This window comes from Gavia stellata, chromosome 13 (genome assembly GCF_030936135.1).
Source record: "Gavia stellata isolate bGavSte3 chromosome 13, bGavSte3.hap2, whole genome shotgun sequence".
In the NCBI taxonomy this organism is placed as follows: Eukaryota; Metazoa; Chordata; class Aves; order Gaviiformes; family Gaviidae; genus Gavia; species Gavia stellata.
In genome coordinates, this window is record NC_082606.1 from 13288720 (window position 1) to 13311854 (window position 23135).

Consider the following 23135-nt stretch of genomic DNA (forward strand, 5'->3'; position numbering starts at 1 on the left):
TCAATCTTCGGCTCCAGAGGAGAAGGGGCAAAAAAAACGGAGGGAAAAGCACCATAAATGTAATAGAATCCTTCATAACACCATGTTTGCATATGATGTCTAATAGCCTGCTTTTCCCTTGCTAGGCCTTCTTTCCTTCTCCTTTGCAACACCATTCTTTCCTATGTATAGGAAAAGGAAGTAGGACAGTAGTGAATAATGGCTTTGGTTATTTATTCCAGGTGTTGAAAAATACTAATTTAAATACAAAATATCTAGTGTGAGTGCTCATTCTGTTGTTTACAGCTCCTCTTCCCCTCCATGATTCTTCCCTGTGGATTGTGCATCTACCTTTCTCCTACCCTCCTTGCTCTCTTGGGAAGTGCCTGTGCCTGCAACTTCCCATACTCCTTGGGAGAGACTGGTGGCCCTTTTAATATTAAGACAGAAACTGGAGCAGCAGTTTGTTGCTGTCTTGACAGATTCATAGTCAAAATTCACTAAAACAAAATACTGGAAGGATATCATAATGAATAATGTGGGAAAGATCTGCTGAGTCTGGGAAATGTTTTGAAAGAGGGTGGGCAGTTGAGGAGTTTTCGGGGCCTATATTAAGACTAGCTGGTACATTCTTACTTGTAATAATTTCTCTGTATTATCTTAAACTGATGAAATTGCAGTGAGTGAAAAAACATCCATCTTTACTGAATCTTCTGTTAGAATAGATCTGAAAAAAAAAAATAAATCTTGATTTCTTCATAGCTTCCACAGGCCTCTATTTAGATACCAGTGAATAGTATACATCAGTCTTTATTTTCCTCCTCATTGTAAAATAGGACAGGTATGAAATTTCGCAAATTTTTCTAAAGGTAAAATGTAAATGTAGAACAGTGCATGCTGTTAGCAATGAAGACATTTTAATGTAATCTCAATAAGGATTTAAAGCAATATTGCATAAGGTGCAAATTGGCATCCCAAGACTTTTTCCTGTTTTTAATTACTAAAAATCATGTCTGAGTTCCTTTCTCAATGTATTGCTGAAACATGATGTAGACATTGGGCATTATGCATATTGTTTAGCATGTAATACTGAGATTATCATGTAAGATAATATAAAATGGTTGTTTAAAGCAACTGAAATGAAATGTCCAGCTATTACAATAGGTAAGCATTTGAAGAAGTAAACTTCCTTCACGTCATGTTTCAGAACATTTTTCATGTTTAAGCTTAAAACACAGCTTAGAGTTGCTAATTGAATTTGTTTATTGAAATGAAAAGTTTCTTGAGGAAGAACAAAGGTTATGACCTATTTATTGCTACTAGAAAAGATTGCCAGTGTTGTTAGAGAACTTCCTTACCAGCAATTTCAAGACAAAAATTTTACTTTATTAGAGGTGAATAGATGAAATTACTGTTATCTCAGTGTAGTGCAGTTAATTTTTAAAAATTTTGACTGATTTCTCTTTTTGTTTTCCCTTAGCAAGGTAGGTAAACAGTATATTTTGAAATGGTTTGGGTTTTTTGGTACATTTTTATTAGCATATTGCAAATTTTTGCTATTTAAATGTTAGCTTTGAAAAATATTACTTTGGATTTTGAGGGATCTGTGTATAAAATAAGTTACGTAAAAGTTGAGATAACCAGAATCATTAGGCAGTGTGAGATGCTTTTATAGTGTTATATGTGGTTTTGTTAGTTTTTGAGAGACAGCAAAACATTAAATGACAATTTAACTTCTTTATGTTAAACACTACTTGTCTTCATCTTTAAATTAGAAAAAACCCTTGTGTTCTTATTCTTGTTTCCTTAAAAAACATTTTTCATTGCCAAGTTATATGATTTGTATTTTATAATACTGTTGCACTTTTTTTATTTTTCAGTCCCAGAAATCCTGGATAGAAAATACTTTCACCAAGAGGGAGTGTGTGTATATTATACCAAGTTCAAAAGACCCCCACAGGTAAATGAGAAATGATGCAAGAACTCATTGCTGCTCTTTTAAAATTAAAAAATGTCAATATTGTAAAGTGAGTGTATAATAGGTTTTCGGACTAACTATCTGTATAAAATACTGTCTTTAGTTTACTCTTCCATGACTGGGCATTGTCACTCTTTGTGTCTAGCTTGGATTTTTTTTTTTTCTTTTCTTTTTCTGTAAGTGCTTTGGCATTGCAGAAATCTCTAATAAATGTTTCCCTGTTTTCTTTGTTGCTTCTTACCAGTCTTCCTAGTGATGTCTGTGGTGTGTCTACAGTGTGGGGGCTTTGTAATTTTTTTTTTTGGTGGCATAGTTCTGAAGTCAGAAAGTCTCATAGAGACATCCTCTATTGGAATTTAAAGAACAGCAGTGTGAGTGTAGGGTGAAGTGTAAAAATAAACCTGACAGTGCAGGAAAAAGGGATGAAGAATTCATAGAAGAATAAAGAAAAACAGGAATCATGGTGGGAGAAAAAGATTACAAAACTAAGGCTGAAGAAATATTTGCTTCCAGGGAAGATAGATAAAATAAGAACAGTTCGGATATCAAAAGATTTCATGTGGAATCCAGTAATTTTTCATCCTTAAATTCTGTAAGGAAAAAATAAGACTGAAAAATGGGGAAATATGTTTCTAGAGGGGAGGCTGAGACTAATGAAGAATATTTTGCATATCTCATGTGCTGCTCTTACCTTATGCTAAATTAGAGATGTGAAATCAAGCAAGGTAGTGATACCTCTAACATATCTAGTTAGTAGCGTTTACCTTCACTAAATGTTATAGGTATAATTTAAGAGTTCCTATAATGATTGAATTTGATGTGCGTAATTATGACATCTGTGTCACAGATTAAATAAAGTAAAGTTGAAAATAGATTCAAAACTGGTATTTTAAGGTAGTTTTGTCTCCCCAAAATGTTTACTATTGTTATTATGGATTTCAGATCAGCTTTTTTTTACCTTTATGTATTTGAGAGCAGCTGAGAAACCTTTTCTTCTGAACTTCAGAAAACATCTATTTCAGTCTTTTCCATAAAAAAGGTTATAAATCTCTTTTGTTCTGTTGGGGCAGAGTATTATTTTTCTTTTAAGAACTTTGGTTTTAGGCAGAAAAAGAACAAAGTAAATGCTGTAGAATTTTAAAGTTATTGTAAATAATTCACCACATTCCCTGAAACCATGTGACATGAGAAGCTTTTAGAATTTATAGCCATGATTGTAGCAAATGGAAAATTTGCAAATGCAAACAAAGTAATTACGAAGCTGTTAAAATTTCCAGAACATTTCACAAGGAACAAAATGATCTTCAACACTTGCCCTTTTAGTTTAACCCATTTGTAGCATACAATGGACTTTACGACTCCCCCATCAGATTTTGTCCTTCAGTTTCTAAGAATCACTTACTGTTATTCGTGAATTATTTGTAAATGAATCAAATGTAGATGGGAGTATTCAGTATGTTTTGTTGATCTGTACCTTTTAGTATAGATAATTATAATTTAATAACTGTTAAGGAAGATCTAAAGCTATAGTTCAGTGTTTAAAACAGATTATTAATAGCAGTGTAACTTCTGCAGAGGACAAAATTAAATTTTTTATGCTCAAAGTCTGAAAACAGTTTAAGACTACTGTATAACAACTGTATTTGTATGCTTTTGCATACTAGCTCTTAACCATAATTGGTTAACAGCTGCTTATGAAAATTACAGAAAACAGCAGTATAAATTTATCTGCTGTGCTAATTTTAAATGTTAAGAAAGCTGTTAGCAGGAAAACACGGAAAATGTTTAAGGTGGAAGAAGGTAGAAATGAGGAATTCTTTTATATAATACTGTATAAGGTTTGTTCAAATATATCTTTTCTGTACATGCAACTCGAAAATGATCAAATAACCTTCCCACACAGGCAGTTCAACTTGGATGTATATTAGAAGGATGAATTTGTAGAATAGATGCAACAATATATAGTTGGAATGAGTCCAAGAAAATGCTGCTCTGTAAGTAACTTCTCAGCATCTGGCAAAATGTTTCAGTTTGAGTACTGCAGATAATCCAGCCTGAAGTATTCTTGGGCTTCAGATATTGATGGTTCAAAGCCTGAAAACCCATCTGATGTCTCAGGACTAAAGCTTTTGCATGTTTATGTGTTTTTACTTGCCAAGCATCCTATAGTCATGTAAAATAAAGACAAACAAGTTACCATGCTAAAAACTGGCAAACTTAGGCAGCATGTTTTCCATTTACTGGAGATCTCTCTTGTTCACTAATCTCTCTGTAAGCACATGAAGTGGTGTGAGTGGTCTGTCCCTGCCCCCCCCCCCCACCCCCCCAAACTGAAGCTGAAGTTTACTCATATCTTTCAATATTTCTTATAGATGTCTTCCAGGATGTCAGATTTGTCAGCAGCTTGTCAGGTAAGAGTTCTTTGCAATTACAATATTTATGAATATTTTTTCCATTAAATAGTGCTTTCATAACAGGGTTTTAAAAAGTTTTGATCAATATTGCAAATGACAAGTTGGTGAAAGTTTAGGTATAAAACAAATATAACAAATTAATAAAGAACTGTCTGCATTATGTAGAACACAGATTTATAAATGTTATATAAATTACTTGGCTTCAAAGAATCAGTTTCTTCTGGCCTCCAACTTGCGCTCTCAGTGAGCTTCAATTTTTTGCATAATAATTATGTGTTGTAATTAATTCTTGCTATAAATATTTATGGCAACAAGGCTTGCTCTGGAAAAGAGATTTATATAATATTCAGAATCTTTGCTGTCTAAATCTGACGTATGTCTGTTATAGATAAAAAGTTCCTCTCTCTTGTCTTCTAATAATAGTATTTACTCAAGTATTCTAAATGATATGGTTGGGTGCAGGTGCTGTTGTGGCCGCTTGGTCAGACAACATGCTTGTTTTACTGCAAGTCTTGCTATGAAATACTCCGATGTGAAGCTGGGTGAAAACTATAATCAGGAAATAGAAGAATGGTCAGTGGAAAAACATACAGAACAGACCTCTACTGATGCTTATGGTGTCATCAACTTTCAAGGTGGCTCTCATTCTTACAGGGCTAAGGCATGTATGACATTTTCTTTTTTTCTTACTCTAAGCATGTTGATAGAGATCGTGGATGCTTCATTTAACTTTTGAAATTGAAGGCTGAAAACTTCACCCATATTGTGAGAAACCAGTGCCCTCTACTACTGTAGTATTTTTTTATCGTGATCTGAATTCTTTCTGATTTCAATTTTTAAATTTATTTTTCATGACAAAAGTTGTTCGGATCTATCAGAATTAGTCGTATTCATGTACAGGGTTACCTTCAAATTGCAAATGGTGATAAGAATTCATAACCATTTTAGCAAAACATTATATTAAGAATTCAGTGTCACTGTTTCAGACTTCATGAAAATACAGCTTACTCATCTGTGCTGCTTGCTTACTCACTGCTGTTAAATTTTTATAGGACCTGTTATGTAACATCTGCTATCTTAACCCTCTATTCATAACTTTCAAACTCTGAAAAATCATTTAAAATTATGGACAGATGTGGGATATGCTTCTTCAGTAGATTTGTTCAAAATTATTGAAGCATAATCATACTGATAAAATAACCAAGTTTTTTGAGAGAGGGGGTTAGTTAAAAACAAGCATACCAGTAAATTGAAATTTTGGAAGCCAACTCTTAATTCAGCAGTACACATGTACTGGAGAGGCTGGAAAACTGGAAATTCTTACATATTCTCCACAAACTTTTTGTAAAGGATTTCTAGTTGTGGTAGAAATGATACAATGCTCATGCAATTGTAAGCTGCAAGGAGTTCAGATACAGTGTGGCTCCTATGGCCAAACTGAAGTTCTTGAATGAGAGAGCTGTGTTCTTTATGCAGCCGGCAGAGCCTCCAAGGAGAGTCCAGTGCTCTAGGTCAGATCATCTCTGTGAAGAGAAGGGCTCTTAACAGAATTCTTTGATGTTCGTAATAGCAGTGTATGTGTTCCTTTGTACACTTGGTATAGCTTAAAATTGGTGCAAATCTTTTTCTAGGAGTACAGAAATAACAAGCTGCCCATGCCTATTTCTGTGCTTGCTTCTGCGGAGTGCTAGTGGGGTTGCTAAAACCAGTTTATTGGAATAGTGATGTTTTTTTAGTTAAAACTTGATTCACAAAGGGCTTAATTACAGCATAATGTCCCCTCCTCTATTGAATAGCTCTTACTAAAGGTGTAGCAGTATTTTTAACAGATCAATCATCTACTTAATGTTACGCTGTTAAAGGTAGCAAGTTAAAAAGCTGCTAGGTTGGAAGTTTTCTATTAAAGAATGTAGCTTTCCTTCCCACCAGGAATAGAGAAGGAAAAACAAGCAACTGTCTCTCTGTAAAACTTCTTGCAAGCCTCTCTCCAGTAGATGGCAGAACCTTTTAAATATTTCTGAATTTCATCTAATTTAGAGGTCATCCAATGCTTTCATAAAGAATTACTTTACTAGGTCACTGTGCCAGTAGGATGGAATAACATAATCTTTCTATAGTTGTTCCCTTTCCAAAACTTGCTTTCAAAACTGTCTTGTCCTTAATTCTGGAGGACATAAAGTAAGCTTGTTCATTTGTTGCATCTGCTATCTTTTGAGAAAGTGAATTACATTTTCCATAGCGAGGAATAGGATAATGTATCCTGAAATACGTCCTGGTTGTTCTTTTTGCTCATTGATTCTGTGATGATTTCTTTTAAGAACCTTTTAACTCTCTTCTTGTGTCTGCAGTATGTGCGATTGTCATATGACACTAAGCCTGAAGCTATTCTGCAACTTATGCTTAAAGAATGGCAGATGGAGTTGCCAAAGCTTGTTATATCTGTACATGGGGGCATGCAGAAATTTGAACTTCACCCACGCATCAAACAGTTGCTTGGCAAAGGTCTTATTAAAGCTGCAGTAACAACAGGAGCCTGGATTATAACTGGAGGAGTGAACACAGGTAAAAAAGTACCAATGAATGTGCATAATTAATTGGATCATGGTTTATAGGAGCCAAAAGATTTAATGGATGCACAGCTTCATTTTAAAGTAAATTTGAGTGAGAATTAGTCAAGTGAAATTAAAATAATACATTTTGAACATGTGTAGTTGGAAGTGGACTGCTGTTTTGTCCTGCAAAGAGAAACAACACAAAGGTGGGGTTTTTTAGGCTTTTTTGATTGGGTTTGGGGGGGGTGGGGTGTGGGGCTGTGTGTTTGGGTTTGGGTACAATAATGTACTGGAAACTCTTTAGTTCTTACTAGGCTAATATTTATGTTGTTGAATTACTGATACATAGTACTTTGTTTCCTTCTAGTAGGTGTAGTATGGTGCTTTTTCATTGGTGTTGTGTCAGATAAGTTCCCAGATCCTTAAAGACCTAGTTAACTAATAAAGCAGTTGTATTTCTTAATAAGATGCGGCATTCAATACATGGAAATCTTTTTGTGCGCAAACAGGTGTTGCAAAACATGTTGGTGATGCTCTAAGAGAACATGCTTCCAGATCATCTCGAAAGATTTGCACTATAGGGATTGCTCCGTGGGGAGTGATTGAAAACAGAAATGACCTTGTTGGAAGAGATGTAAGGATAAGTTACCTAATTGAAATAATGATTTGCCTGACTTATTTTTTGACAAATCTGCTCAAGCGTGTTTTTTCACTTGCTTTACATCATAGGAATACTTGCTTTACTATGAAGATACGTTGACATCAGTGACTTATGCAAGATCAATAGTGTAAATAAGTTGCAAAATGCAAGTGTGCTAGAGGGGGAGCTTGTTCTCAAGTTCTTAATCCTTTCCCCCCCCACCCCCGATATTCCTGAATCAAATAACAATAATGCCAGAGTGTTACAGAGAATTCACATTTACAGAGGACGATAAGTCGAAAAATTTTGATGCAGAGTGTTCAATGCTACTGTTTGCCAAAGCAGTCACAAGTTTTCCCCAAAGACACCTTTTCAAGGGATCTTTTCTGTTATCCTCCAGAGCAGAATTCTTTTGTGATACAGCTACCTGCTTTCCTGCACAAAGTTGGTGTATCTTGACCCAAGGCATGCTTATGTGTCAGTGCTTCTTGTTGAGCCATCAATTCTTGTGTCTAGACAAAAAGTTAAGTTTCACAGAAACAAATTTGAATCTTTACAAGTAAAATACATTGTTGTGTGCTTACATGTAGGTGGTTGCTCCATATCAAACCTTGTTAAACCCATTAAGTAAACTAAATGTCCTAAATAACCTCCATTCCCATTTCATTCTGGTGGATGATGGAACAGTTGGAAAGTATGGAGCAGAAGTTAAATTGCGGAGAGAACTGGAAAAAACTATTAATTTGCAACGGATCCATGCAAGTAAGTAATTCTGATGCCTGAGGGCTGAGCGTTACTATGCTTTAATGAAAAAGGTGCTTGCACCAAACATTCGCATGAGAAAATAGAAAAATTAGTCTTTTGTTTATGTTTCCAGTCTGTTTATTTTGCAAATTTCACCTGCTGCTTTGGACCCTAGGTACTGCTGTTAGATTTAGGATTTCTCTGGGACCAGAGAGGAGGGTTCTTTTGAATAAAGTTGTCAATTTTGCTTTGATAAAGCAAATGTAAATCACTTGAGTTATTAGTACGTTATCAGGCCTTACTGGTCTGATTGATTGATGTTTTTGACACTGATCACTTGCAGTTTCACAATAGGGCAATTGAGTTTGTAAAACATCATCTGTGTTTGTGCAAAGAAGCCATGACTTCTTTTGGTGTTTTCCGAATTACAGAGCAACATATGTATGTTTTTTCTCTTCTAGGAATGCTTTTGCAATACTCCCTGTCAGTAGAGGGTTTCCATGTAACTATGTTCAAATTGTATATGTGTTGTCATCTTGGGAAACTATTTGGGGGGGAAGGTAGAAGGGGAGTTCCCTAAAGAAAAAAATGTTCACTTTTCTGCATTAGTTCAGGAATAAGTCTGTGAAGAATCTCTTGTTTTGTAGACTGCATTCCATTGTATTTATCAGTTTCTTTGCAATGCTTTCCCCCCAGCCCACAGTATAAACAGTGCTTGAAACTGTGCATTAGCAACACTGAAAATGTCTGGCAGGCAGCATTTTAATTTTTATTCCATAGAAGGGATATACTTGATTTATTAAATCTGTAAAATCAATCTTAGCATTCCCTATACACTTACAACATTATCTGATTTTTATTATTTATTCGCAACTTTATAGGAATTGGCCAAGGTGTGCCTGTGGTGGCACTTGTATTTGAAGGTGGCCCCAACGTCATACTCACAGTTTTAGACTTCCTTCAAGAAAGTCCTCCTGTGCCGGTGGTAGTATGTGAAGGAACTGGTAGAGCTGCAGACATATTGGCGTATGTTCACAAGCAAACAGAGGAGGGAGGGTAAGTCCTAGCACTGCTAGCCAAACTATCGGTCGTACACAGATGGGTTTTGAGACCATTCCTTAATGAATTTGTGCAAGAGCTTTACATGTGGAAAGATTGAGGCTAAAAGTGGAGAGTGTAATCTTGCCTGCAATGCAGCTTTCCAGGTTGGCTGCAATAATAGCTGTGGCTGAAGACCAAGCCTTCTTTTCTAGTTCTAGGTTCATCCCACATACCTTGTACCAGTTGCACCAAATTCTGTAGTGTATGCTTGCTTTAGCAATATGTACAAAAAGGATAGGAAAATTGTACACACCTATATCCTAAATTAGGGGAAACATCTCTTGTGTAACTTCAGTTATGTGCAGTAATTTTGTTGCACATTTATAACTGGAGGACCCAACTCTCAGTTTAAATGCTCTGTCTGCTTCAACTTCAAATTTTGACTAAGCCACAGTAACTTAAGTGATAAATGTGACCGTTCTTAAGTGTGTGCAATACAGTTTTGCTCAACAGAAGTCAGAGCTGACCAGAACTTCCAGAGATGTGAGAATAACATAGAGAATAGTATGTTACCAAACTGCTTGAAAATATCACTTGAGTACATTGAATGGAAATATTTTCATGGAGTTAGCTGTTGCATAGTAGTAACTTCTCAGAAAAGGGTTCACAAGGAATTGCTGTATTGTTTCTTCTGAGTAGTCTTAAAACTGAACTTCTTACACACTTCTGTTTAGTATAGAAAACACTTGTCTGTTTTAAGTGTAGTTTCAAATAATAAATGGATGTGCTTGGGCTCCACATTACTTAGTGATTTCTAGTTAGTTGTCAGACTTGCATAAATCCTTAAACGTATTGGGTCGTTTTTGCAGGGACTGTCTCAGAACCAGGAGGCAGGGATCTAACATAGCAGTAAACAAAATAGCTTTGTCCATAGTGAGATCAGAAGCAGGTCTTACTCAGAGGGGTGAGTACTTAGTATTTCGTGTTAGAATCTTTTAGTTGAGAGTATCTCAGAACTGGATATGGGAAGGAAAGGGAGAGAAGGTGAGTTACTTTTAGGAGTCAGTAGTAGAAAGTCGTAGATTAAGCAACCTATACCTCTTCCTAAAGGTTACCCAAGTTGTTGCCACTGAAACAGTAATAAGCTTATAGATAGCAGGACTTTGAATGGACATGTTGAAACTAATTAAATGCATTGTTGTTCTTACTGTTCATGTATAACAATGTGTTTTCCTGTTTGTTTGTTTCAATCTCAGGAATGTTCCTGAGGGTGCTGAGCCTGAAATCATTTCAACCATCAAAAAGACATTTAACTTTGGTCAAAGTGAAGCAGTTCATTTGTTTCAGACGCTGCTGGAATGCATGAAAAAAAAAGAACTTGTAAGTAGATCTTGCCATAAAAGTGTTTTTATGCAAGGTGCATGCATTTGTGGATATAATATTAAATTGTATCTTAATGTTGTATATGATCAGGAGTCATTAAAAAATCCTTTCTGGACATAGTGGATCTTCTAGTTATAGAAGATAGTCGAATACAGTTTTCATCTGTATTTATCTTTAATAAAGATACTTTATCTCATGGCCAAGAGAGACTTAATCCTTGTGATTATTTCTGGTAATCTGAGTTTGTTGTTGTTGCCAAGCCTATTTGTTTTCAGATGACAGGATTCTCATTTGTTTATAGTGTGCATGTATTTTGTATTTGGGTTGCTGTCCTTTTTTCTTGCTTTGATTTTTGAAAACCTTGGGACTTTTTTTGCTTTTTTTTTTTAATCTTTTAGTTATGACTGTACTGACAAAGGTCTACTATCACTGCATGCTTAAAGCAAAAGCTCTTTATAGAGCATTATATGTAGCCTGAGTTCAGGTACTGCTGTCTCATTTGGACATCATATTGTGCTGTTCTGGTGTTTAACATTATTATATTTGGCTAAATGTGTTTGCTGGCAGGTTAATCTCATAATCTAGAATTAATTGGAGGTGTAAACAGAGTACTCTGTGGTGTTTATTGACAATAGAGAATTGTAATCATAGTGGGAAAAGAAGTTCAAGTTGATTGAAGAGTGTAAAGGGTACCTGCTATGCATTTTCTCATAAAGGATTGTCTTGTGTGGCACCCAGTTAGAAAAACAAAACAGAATGCACACTAAAGGTAGGTTTAAATTGAGCGTAGGCTTAAATTGCATCAAAGATAAGGTGGCTGTTTAATGTATTTAAATTCCTGACATAAAAGACTGGAGCCAATCACCCTTGCCTGAAAATAAAACATGTTTTCGCTATTTTACCCTTTTGGACAGATCACGGTTTTTCATATTGGGTCAGACGAACATCAGGACATTGATGTTGCAATACTTACAGCATTGTTAAAAGGTGAGACTTTTAAGAGCATTTGGAATCCGCAGCTATTGCTGTTTGGTGTTTATATGATGGATTATTTATAAAATACTATAATCTGTAGGAATCTTTAGTTTTTAAGCAAATAATTATCTACTATGTTTTCTCATTGTATAATACCATAATGTGTCATAAATGATGAAATATATTGTATAACTTTGTGGTGAATTGCTTGCTTTGGCCATTCTGGGAAGCAAGAATGTTTATTATCTTATTTTAATTAATTTTAAATTTTTTTTCATTGTTTTTGTTTCTTAAGGCACGAATGCATCTGCATTTGACCAGCTTGTTCTTACACTTGCGTGGGATAGAGTTGACATAGCCAAAAATCATGTTTTTGTTTATGGGCAACAATGGCTGGTATGTAATGGTCTGATTAAGCAAAATGGTATTTTCTAAAGTCAAGAAACTCAACTTACTGTAAAGAATTAATCTTTTGACTGTAGAATACCGACAGTATTTTTTGCATACTGCATAGTCTTACAGCTGTTTTGTTATTGTGTAGTTGAAAATGGTCCAAAAACTTTAGAAATGTGCTAAGTGTTGTGAATAACTAGGGGAGAAAAGACATTGCAAAAGGTGGAAGCTGAATTCATGTTAGTCAGATGCTCTTTCTTCCTTACAATTGCATGGTCATAGAAAGTTCTTAAGAAACATCTAGTAAAATGCACTGTTGGCAGCACTGCAGTGTCTTTTGAGGGAGAGGATGAAAGGTCTGTTTCTTGTAGTCTGCAAATTAGTTTGAAAACTACCTTGTGGATCTTGCCTTTTTTCCATATTACTGTAAAGATAAAACACCATCTTACATGAGTGTGCAGTCAAAAGTACATAGTGTAAGGCTTGTTGATAGCAATGATGGTTCTGAGTGTTTGTCTTTGAAGCATATTGTGCTTTAAATGTTTTACGTCTTTGTGTTTCATCCAATATCAATCTATGAGAACAGCTTAACTATGTTAAACCAAACGTCTACTTAGTCCCATGTACTGTGTCAGCAGGAGATACCTATGGACGAGTATCAGACTTGCTGATTAAGTCTTCAGAATATTCTCTCATCCTGTAATTGTGTGAAGTTCAGGGGATTTTCTGAACCAAGGGTGACATCTTTGTACTTGTAGACACAGAAGGTTTCCCCAGCCCTGTAAACGAATGACATTGACATGTAATCTAAGTACACTTACTTTTGTGATGCCCCATTTTACTGGTTCTTTCCAGGCTCTACCTTGTTACTTATTTGTTGTAGGTTGGCTCTCTGGAACAGGCTATGTTAGATGCCCTTGTGATGGATAGAGTTGCATTTGTGAAACTTCTGATTGAAAATGGAGTAAGCATGCACAAATTTCTTACAATTCCCAGGCTGGAAGAACTTTACAACACAGTAAGTGAATGGTTGCTTTTTAAGCTACTTTTAGAACAGCTTTTTAGTTGCTCAGTGTGTTGTGTACTGGATCATGTGCACTAGTCTGAAGGCCATGGGCTGTTGATAGGGAAGGCTTCCTGATGTGAGGTTAGAGTTGAGAAGTGCATGCTGTCTGACTGCTTTGTGGTGCCACAGCTGCTTTCTGGCTCTTCAGAAATTTGCAGCCTTGTTGTGGAACATATGAAATGTGTAAACTACAGCGGTGAAGAGAACAAGAGGAAGTCAGACGGGTGAAACTTGTGCACAAAATATGAGGTCTATAGATAGTATTGTTAGGGCCTCATAAGATTAATTCTGTCTGTAGCAGTTAATATTATAGTAATTGTAAAAGTAGTCTATTTTGTGAACCTGCATAGTTACAAATATTACTTAGAAAAATTTTGTTGCTGTAGGTGTTGATTTAAGAATTTTAAGGTAGTTTTATATAACACTTAAGTATCTAACAGGACAAAACAAAAAACCTTCTACCAAAAAGTAGCTAATGTGAGTAGTACACAAATATGACTTAGGCTTACGTTAACGTTCTCATTACCTGCTTTCAACAAAAAAAAAAAAAAAAAAAAAGAAGGAATTCTTTAGCTAATAAAGCTCTGTAAAGGAGCCCACGTGATCAGGTTTTGTTATTTGTGGCTGGGTTTTTTTAAATTAACCTTTTATGGTGTTGCTTTTACAAACTTGATGTGCTTTTGATTGAGTTATGTATGGGAGCTAGGGTAACCATATGTCCAAAAGTGTAACAGTTCATGCACTCACAGGAAATCAGAGAAGGAAGAAAAATCCACTTGGGTAAAAAGAGGGACTGTTCAGACTAAAAATGTAAAAAGTAAGGGAGCTTTTACTGTGGATTCTGCAATACTGTAAACACGAATATCAGTTTGTGTGTGTTCCTGTAAATTAAAAAGTTTACTTGTTAAAGCTTGTCTCTATAATATTATATGTTAATAATATAAAAGACCCATAATGCTGCTATTTGCATTTTTTTATCATTATTTTTGGACAAACTATGGGTGTATAAATTATATCCTAAATTAAAACAGAAGTAAAATGAAAAAAAAAAGGAAATAGTCTATAGCTAATACAGTAGTTTGAAATATTTGCATTTCTTTCATGGGTACTGTTTAAAAACTAGGGATTTTTTTTTTCTTGAGCCAATATGCAGAGATACTTGGCTTCTACTGTAATCTTCTCATGTTGTCATTGCGCTCTAATTTCTCATTCCAAATTTTTCCCCCCTCTTTTTTTATAAAGAAGCAAGGCCCAACTAACCCAACACTCTTTCATCTTGTTCGGGATGTCAAACAGGTACGCTGTAAATGTAAAAATCTGTCAAATTAACAATATTAGTTTTGTGATGATTTCTTATGTTTTAGTGTCAATTTAATTTTAGGTTTATTAATTAGGTTTTATGGTAAACAGTAAGCTACCTCGTCAGTCATTCTGTTGTTTCCAATACTTGCTGCAATATAGTGTCCTGCTGCCAGAAAGGTATTAAACCCAATGATTGTTGTCTTTTTCATCTTACTTGTGATTGTTTTGCTTTTTGGGGGGATTGAAAGCTGATAGTCCCAGCTAGGAGCAATTTTGGCTCTTAAAACAATAGACAAAAACCTGTCTGCACCCCTCCCAACAGAATGAATACCTACCCTGCTGGGGGAGATCATAGAGAAAAGAAGCTATAACCTTGTCTTTTTGGAAACTGATAAATATTGAGTCATGTAGATTTTTTTTTTTTTTTTAATCATGAAAGGTTTAATTAGTTTTTTATTTAGAGCTGTGATGTAACATGTAGAAACACTCTTCAGCAAATTTAAGAATATAATTTGAAAAACTAAAAATACCTTTTGTATTCCTAGGGAAATCTTCCTCCGGGATATAAAATCAACCTGATTGATGTGGGACTGGTTATTGAGTATCTGATGGGAGGAACCTATAGATGCACCTATACAAGAAAACGCTTTAGAGCTATATACAATAGTCTCAGTGGGAACAATCGGGTATGTGGCAGTTGGATAATAGGACATGCTAATTCATGTGTTCTCAATTAAAAAAAACTACTGTTTTTTTTTCCCCCTGCTCCTTATTCTAGCACATCTAAATTCCTTCTCTGTAATTCCCCCTTTTGCTATTAATAAGGGAAGAATGGGCACTAAACATGCAGATTCACCAAGGCTTGGGATGCAGATATCTTAGCTTCTTGTAAAGCAACAAGTGTAGCTGCCTACTTTGTGACTTCTTTAAAAAAAAAGGGCAAACAAAAACTTGTTAAATATCCAGTGAAAATTCTGGTTGTTGGTGTTAGATAAGTTCATCACCATTTCAGTGGCAAAGTAACTGTTTAATTGCTCAACTAAGTATCTAGCTATAAACCAGATGATTTTACAATGCCTAGTAGGTAAGAGTAAAGAAACCAAACCAAACTCCTTCCACTTATTCTTGTTACAGAGATCTGGGCGAAATCCTTCAAGTACTACTCCTCAGATGTGTAAAAGCCATGAGTCTTTTGGTAACAGGGCAGACAAGAAAGAAAAAATGCGCCATAATCACTTCATCAAAACAGCGCAGCCATACAAACCAAAGGTACAGATGTGTAAGGGGAGCATGGTGGGGTTTATTTTAAGTAGTTAAGAGTGGAGAACCTGGTTGAAATCCAGGTGCCACTGAAGTGTGAGTAGCAGCAGTTTTACTGACTTTGATAAAGCTGGAATTTCAGCCCTGTTTTTGTACTTGTTTATAAACCGTCTAGCATGCTTACAGGATTCTGTAAAGAGTGTTTATCTTTCTGTATAGTAGTCTTCTGGGTAAGCTTTGATATGTTAGGGAGCCAAAAAGTTATCTCTGGCACAGTTCTAGCAACGAGGGGGACTCACATGGCTTTGTAGTTGGAGCAAGATTTGGCCATGTGTTACCATAAGTAGTGTCCATGAGTTTCCTCATTTGTATGTAGGTATGTTAGTTACTGCTTTTCTTTTGATCATAGAATCATTTAGGTTGGAAAAGACCTTTAAGATCATCAAGTCCAACCGTAAACCTAACCCTGCCCAGTCCACCAGTAAACCATGTCCCTAAGCACCTCATCCACATGGGTTTTAAATACCTCCAGGGATGGTGACTCCACCACCTCCCTGGGCAGCCTGTTCCAGTGTCTGACAACCCTTTCAGTGAAGAAATTTTTCCTAATATCCAGCCTAAACCTCCCCTGGCGCAACTTGAGGCCATTTCCTCTAGTCCTGTCACTTGGGAGAAGAGACCAACACCCACCTCTCTGCAATCCCCTTTCAGGTAATTGTGGAGAGCGATGAGGTCTCCCCTCAGCCTCCTCTTCTGCAGACTGAACAACCCCAGTTCCCTCAGCCGCTCCTCACAAGACTTGTGCTCCAGACCCCTCACCAGCTTCGTTGCCCTTCTCTGGACACGCTCCAGCACCTCAATGTCCTTCTTGGAGTGAAGGGCCCAAAACTGAACACAGGATTCGAGGAGCGGCCTCACCAGCGCCGAGTACAGGGGCACAATCACCTCCCTACTCCTGCTGGCCACACCATTTCTGATACAGGCCAGGATGCCGTTGGCCTTCTTGGCCACCTGGGCACACTGCTGGCTCATATTCAGCTGGCTGTCAGTCAATACGCCCAGGTCCTTTTCTACTGGACAGCTTTCCAGCCACTCTGCTGCAAGCCTGTAGCGTTGCATGGGGTTGTTGTGACCCACGTGCAGGACTCAGCACTTGACCTTGTTGAACCGATCTCTAAATCAAAGTAATTCAGTCTCCCAGTTACTAAAATGAATTGGACGGTACTGAAGTTTTTGAACAGAAGTTCCAGCTGCTTTTCAAGTCTTCAGAAATTAATTTTTCTTTTAATAATTACATACAATTTGATATTGGAACACTCAGCATTTTATTTCAAGTTATGTGATGACCAAGTTTAGAGATTTAAAATGTAACTTTCTCATTTTATTTTTAAGATTGACACTGGTGCAGAAGAGGGAAAAAAGAAAAGAACCAAAGACGAAATAGTAGACATAGATGATCCTGAAACGAGACGCTTTGCTTATCCTCTCAATGAGCTGTTACTTTGGGCGGTGTTAATGAAGAGGCAGAAGATGGCCCTCTTCTTCTGGCAGCATGGGGAGGAGTCCATGGCGAAAGCCTTAGTTGCTTGCAAAGTGTATCGTTCAATGGCATATGAAGCAAAACAAAGTGACCTTGTTGATGATACTTCAGAAGAACTGAAACAGTATTCCAAGTAAATTGCATTTATATAGTTAAAGATATTTTCTTCAAATTTACAATAAAAGTAGTGGGCTATATATGAACAAAACCCAAACTGTTCTATTAGCACACTTGAAGACAATTCCTTTTTGCAAAAAGGATTAAGTGGCACTCTAGTAGAAGTTTTATGTAAGATATTGCTCTCTCTTGAGAGCTGTAACAGTCATGATTTATAGTTAAATTAAAATGACAGTGAATGTGCCATTTACTTACTTCCATGTAATTTCCTTGCATGTTGTAATAGCTGTTTGTAGCCTGCATATGTTTTTAATAGAAGTCACAGATTCACATGTTATAGTTACAAATTACTGTACAGTATATCTGTACAGAAAGGACAGGTTATAGTCCCTTCAAGTTGTGCTACTGGGAATTTGATCGTACAAGAAAATTCAACCTAAACTCAAGGTCATTTCTATAGCTACTAAATTGTGTTTTGTTGGTTTTTCTTCATTCTAGTGAGTTTGGTCAACTGGCAGTTGAACTGTTAGAACAGTCCTTCCGACAAGATGAAACTATGGCAATGAAATTACTAACCTATGAGCTTAAAAACTGGAGCAATTCAACTTGTCTGAAGCTAGCAGTGTCATCAAGGCTTCGTCCATTTGTAGCGCATACTTGTACACAGATGTTATTATCAGATATGTGGATGGGAAGGCTGAACATGAGGAAGAATTCATGGTACAAAGTAAGCATTGTCACAGTTTATTGGTGTAAAAAGGATCAACAGAATTTATGTTTAAATGGAAGGAAAGCATGTGTTTAAATGCTGTTAATATAAAGCTATCAAAAGTAGCTGATGTTAATAAATCCTGTAAACCAGTCTCCTATAACATAATCAAAACTGGAAGTATTTATTGTTAACTCTTCTTTTGACACTCTATTATCTTTTCAAATAAGGTACAGAAATATAGAAGGCAAAAACCAGGCAAGTAGCCTTTAATCAGAGGCTTAAAGAGATCATGTGAATACTAATCCACTACTAAAAACATAGTGGTAAAAAACGTTAACAGACAGAAAACTTGCTGTAAGAATATAGTTTCATGCATTTTGGCTTTTTACAGGCAGCGTATACGACATGATGTAGAAAAGGTTTGTGTATGTCCTATTTTGGAGGAAGAAACTGAGCAAAAGCAGGGCACAGAATGAAACGAGTAGGCAAATCAGGGATAGGTGCCCTTTCTAATATAGATCAATTGAACCAAAATGGGAGTTGCATATTTCTTTGAGATGGTGTACCAAAACCTAATTGTTGCTAGGAATATAATGAAATAAAACTTTATCTACAAAATATCTACAAGCATCATTTAACTTGTGACCTACTAAAATCCTCTTTGATAACTGATTAACCATTTTCTTGCTTGCTTTGTAACAGGCTAATGACATAAATAGCTTTCACTTACTCTCTTTACGCATACCTTAGCTGATTTTTCTACTGTAAGTTGGAAAAAAAACCCAAACCAAAGCTAAACAAAATACCACCCCCACCCCCAAAAAAATCAACAAAGCCACAACCGCGACTTGTATAGGCTTTTTAAATACACCTTGACAGTACACAATTCCAGAGTTTCTGGGAGTGGATTAAAGAAGAGAGTGTAAACAGAACATCTCTGAATCTTCAGGCTTGGCGTACATTCTTTCTAGTGGCTGTTAGTTTTGGAATTTGTTGATTCTTCCCCTTTCCTATATCTTCAAGTCAAGGAACACTCTGTATATGTGATCTTAGCTTCTTAAGTGTGTATATAAGTAATAACAACTAATTTATTTTCTACATTTTTTTTTTTCTCAATAACAAACAAGTGAAATTTGGATAATGTATTTTCAGAGGATATTCTGTGTGTTGGTATATTCTGATACTTTAATGTAGCTATGAACTATTTGCACTTAGTCTTCATCTTTTCCAGGTGATACTGAGTATTTTACTCCCTCCTGCTATACTGCTGTTGGAATATAAGACCAAGGCTGAAATGTCACATATTCCTCAATCTCAGGATGCACATCAAATGGCAATGGATGACAGTGAAAACAACTTTCAGAATGCAGCAGATGAAATACCTATGGTAAAGTCAGGCGGAGGGAGATATTACAAACAATATTTCTAACTTAAATTAATTACATTTTTAAATTTAAAGCAAGAGTTAAAATGAGTGTCTAAAAACATGTATTTCTGTATGTGAGGTTAACAGTCCTTTCATTTTAGGAGGTGTTTAAAGAAGTAAGGATCTTGGACAGTACCTCAGAAAAGCATGATATGGAGACTCCAGCAAAACCTAAAAGACTTCCAATTACACAGAAATTTTATGCATTTTATCATGCACCAATTGTGAAGTTTTGGTTTAATACGGTGAGTTTTTTTCTGTGTAATGCATATTTGATTTGGAAATCTAATGCAGATTTTTGTGTTCTTTTCCCAACATGTAGCTCTGTGACCTGAATCACAGTTTAAGCACTTTTTAAAAAATAAACAAAAAACCCCTTACCTTGCTAAGCTGGAAAAGACAAGTACTTGATTTTGATAAACTGCATATGCACATGCAGTGCTTTGTGGTTTGGGGTTTTTTTTGAAGTTCATGGTGTTGACTTTGAGAAGTACTTCCCCCCCCCCCCCCCCCCCCCCTTTTTTTTTTTAAAGCTAAGAGAGTAATTAGCATGAACATTTTTATTCTAGCCTGAGTAATTAATTTCATCAGTTGGTAGCAGGAATTCTATAATAATTTATTAGGCCAAAGTGTTCATGCACAGCTTTGTTTAAATTACTGTAATAGAAACTCTAAAGTTTGTATTAAAGGAAAAATAGCTGTAGTAACAACAAAGCTTTGCTAATAATAAAGAGTTTATTACAGCTATTTTTCCTCTTTTAAGAAGAAAATGTTTGTATCCCCTTATAAATAATGACTTGTCTACTTAAAGGGGTAAATATAGTACTGTAATCCTACTTGAAGCTTTTATTGTATACCACATCAAATGATTCCATGCACATCTATGAAGAACCCTTCAGTAATTATACATATAATTTTCTTTGCTTTTTTTAGTTGGCATACTTAGGATTCCTCATGCTCTACACATTTGTGGTTCTTGTAAAAATGGAAGAATTACCGTCTGTTCAAGAGTGGATTGTTATTGCTTACATTTTCACATCAGCAATTGAGAAAATTCGTGAGGTATGCCTGTAACAATCTGGGATTTTAGTTTTCTTTGTCAATTAAAACAGTATGCTTTAAACTGTGTTTATAAAAAAGAGAAACTTCAAGCATCAGAGTGCATGATGACCTTTATCTTAAACTTTTTGGTATAGGCTGCTAGTTTCAATACCAATGTTTCTTGGCCTACTGCTTGGACTTAGCTTGCTTTTCTTCTGTTTCCAGTGGGGAAGAGGTGAGGTCTATTAAAAGGAGGTGGGTTTTTTCCTCCTTAATTGCAAGGAACTGGCAATGACATCCTGGTCTTTTTTTTTTTTTTTTTTTAAATTACTCCCAAGTTGACTTTTTTTTCTTTAATTCACTGACTACAAGTTGTAATGAAATAAACAACCTTACTTTTCTGGGGGGTGAAATGTGTGTTTATTTATTAGTGTTAGTCAAACTCTATCGCTATGCTATGACTGAGATGACAAAACAAAAAAAGCTTTAGCGAGACAGGATAGCTATCACAACTACAACATTGCTGGTCAGCAAGAGACTTTAAACTTTTGAGAAGTTCTATAAGAGTTTTTAAATGAGAGAGAGAAAGTTAGTTCATTAACCTGGTACCTCAGGCACAGCTGAAGGGGTGGAAAGGTAGGGCTCATTTTCGTAACAGTAACTGCCTCAAAAGAAAAAAAAACAACACCAAAATAAGGCCAAAACCAAAATTCCTTCATAAATTGTTCAGACAGAAGGAAACATACATCCTCTGTGTCCTTGTGAAGCTGACACAGTTAAACACTGGTTTTGATTCTTCAGTGTAAAACAGTTACCAACTTGAATAGACATTTTATTTTTGCAGGTATAAAAATGTTACTGATTCAGATAGTTCAGTGTTGGTCCATGTGCAATAAATGTGGGCAGACCTGACTTTCATTTTTATTGCAGATTTTTATGTCAGAGGCTGGGAAGATTAATCAGAAGATTAAAGTGTGGTTCAGTGATTACTTCAATATCAGCGACACAGTTGCCATTGTCACTTTCTTCATCGGGTTTGCATTAAGATTTGGAGCAAAGGGGAATTTTGGTGAAAACACTTACAGAGAAAATTATGTCTTTGTTGCTGGAAGAATAACATACTGTCTCAATATAATTTTTTGGTATGTGCGATTACTGGATTTTCTAGCTGTAAATCAACAGGCTGGCCCTTATGTTATGATGATTGGGAAAATGGTAAGTACTACTTTTGTTACTGTTTTTTTTCCCCAATTGAAATATGTTTTTCTTGCTGCATCCATTTACAAATTTTCTCAAAGTTTTATTTAGAAAAAGGTTGCTTATCCTAGTGTGATATATCAACGACTCGGTGTGCAGAATTAGCTAGCTGGAATATAACTTAATGTGTTTCAAAACAAGCACTGATTAGAAGGCTTCCTCTATTATGGAGCTTTCTCTGTCACATATCTGTAAAAAGCTGGCAAATCTTCCTTCTCTGGTCTGTTTTGTTCTTAGATGTCAGAGACTTGAATGAATATGATGGTGCCTTTTTCTTGATTCATCTAGCATTGCTTCCCTTTTGGGTCTGAGATTTGTTTATAGTTTTGGTTTTCTTGCCTTTGTGCTGTCTAGTGCAAGACTTTAACTTATTTAGTGTCCTAAAGCACCTTCGTATTTTGTGCTGTGGAAAACTGGGAATAGATTGTGGCTCTGTTCTTGTCTTCTCTCACACAGAAATTACTCGACTTGTTTAAATTTAAAACCAAAAAACTTAGAATAGCTCACTGACAGTAAAACTAAAACAAGATTTTAAGGCTTGAGAACTGTACATACGAAGGTGGAAGGGGTGTTTATTTTTCTTCCCCCTATAAAATGGTTCCTACAAAGTTGAACCGTGTCATTCCTTAAAAATGAGGGCATAAAGTTGCTCATTTCTCACTTTGATTTCTTGCAAGAGGCATAGGTTCTGTGTTTCAGCCCTTGGAAAACTACCTCTGTTTTGTGCAACCATTGAGTGCGTTTAGGAAGGCATGTTTCTCTTTATCAGCTGCTGTTCATCCACATAATAGGTATTTGAGTTACAAAGGAAATACTCTTAGTTGCCTTTGGCTGCAGATACTAAATACTGTTGTAAGAAAGGACAGAAAAAACCCAAATTTTTTTACAGGGTTTGTCACTTAACAAAATTTTCTGACTGAAATATAAGTGTCCTAGACCCTCTTCCTTATATAATACATAGAATTCATCAAGCTTACACTGACACTGTAGAAGTGTTTAAAGTTGTGAAATCGTAATTATGACCTTGTGGGTTAACTGACTTTTTTTGTGTTAATAGGTGGCCAACATGTTTTACATTGTGGTGATTATGGCACTTGTACTACTTAGTTTTGGTGTTCCCAGGAAGGCAATATTGTATCCTGATGAGGCACCCTCTTGGACTCTTGCTAGAGATATTGTGTTTCATCCATACTGGATGATTTTTGGTGAAGTGTATGCCTATGAAATTGATGGTAAGACACTGCAATTTTGAAGCAAGCAAGGAGAAAACTTACTCTGATAACATCTTCTCAAGGTCTTACGAAATTCTGATTTT

The 23135-nt window shown here is 35.8% G+C and overlaps 1 protein-coding gene across 1 annotated transcript in view; it reads left to right on the plus strand.

The window, feature by feature from the left end:
• TRPM7 (transient receptor potential cation channel subfamily M member 7) overlaps positions 1–23135 on the plus strand; it is a 57712-nt gene that overhangs the window by 19071 nt on the left and 15506 nt on the right. Inside the window, exons 2-22 of the mRNA XM_059823938.1 lie at positions 1860–1939; positions 4330–4368; positions 4834–5032; positions 6720–6933; positions 7433–7557; positions 8154–8325; positions 9189–9363; positions 10605–10728; positions 11646–11718; positions 12002–12102; positions 12983–13117; positions 14408–14461; positions 15013–15153; positions 15602–15736; positions 17120–17400; positions 17883–18111; positions 19328–19483; positions 19624–19767; positions 20456–20584; positions 21494–21778; positions 22878–23052. Of these exons, the coding sequence (XP_059679921.1) occupies positions 1860–1939; positions 4330–4368; positions 4834–5032; positions 6720–6933; positions 7433–7557; positions 8154–8325; positions 9189–9363; positions 10605–10728; positions 11646–11718; positions 12002–12102; positions 12983–13117; positions 14408–14461; positions 15013–15153; positions 15602–15736; positions 17120–17400; positions 17883–18111; positions 19328–19483; positions 19624–19767; positions 20456–20584; positions 21494–21778; positions 22878–23052 (3166 nt within the window). The remainder of the gene's footprint in view (positions 1–1859; positions 1940–4329; positions 4369–4833; positions 5033–6719; positions 6934–7432; positions 7558–8153; positions 8326–9188; positions 9364–10604; positions 10729–11645; positions 11719–12001; positions 12103–12982; positions 13118–14407; positions 14462–15012; positions 15154–15601; positions 15737–17119; positions 17401–17882; positions 18112–19327; positions 19484–19623; positions 19768–20455; positions 20585–21493; positions 21779–22877; positions 23053–23135) is intronic.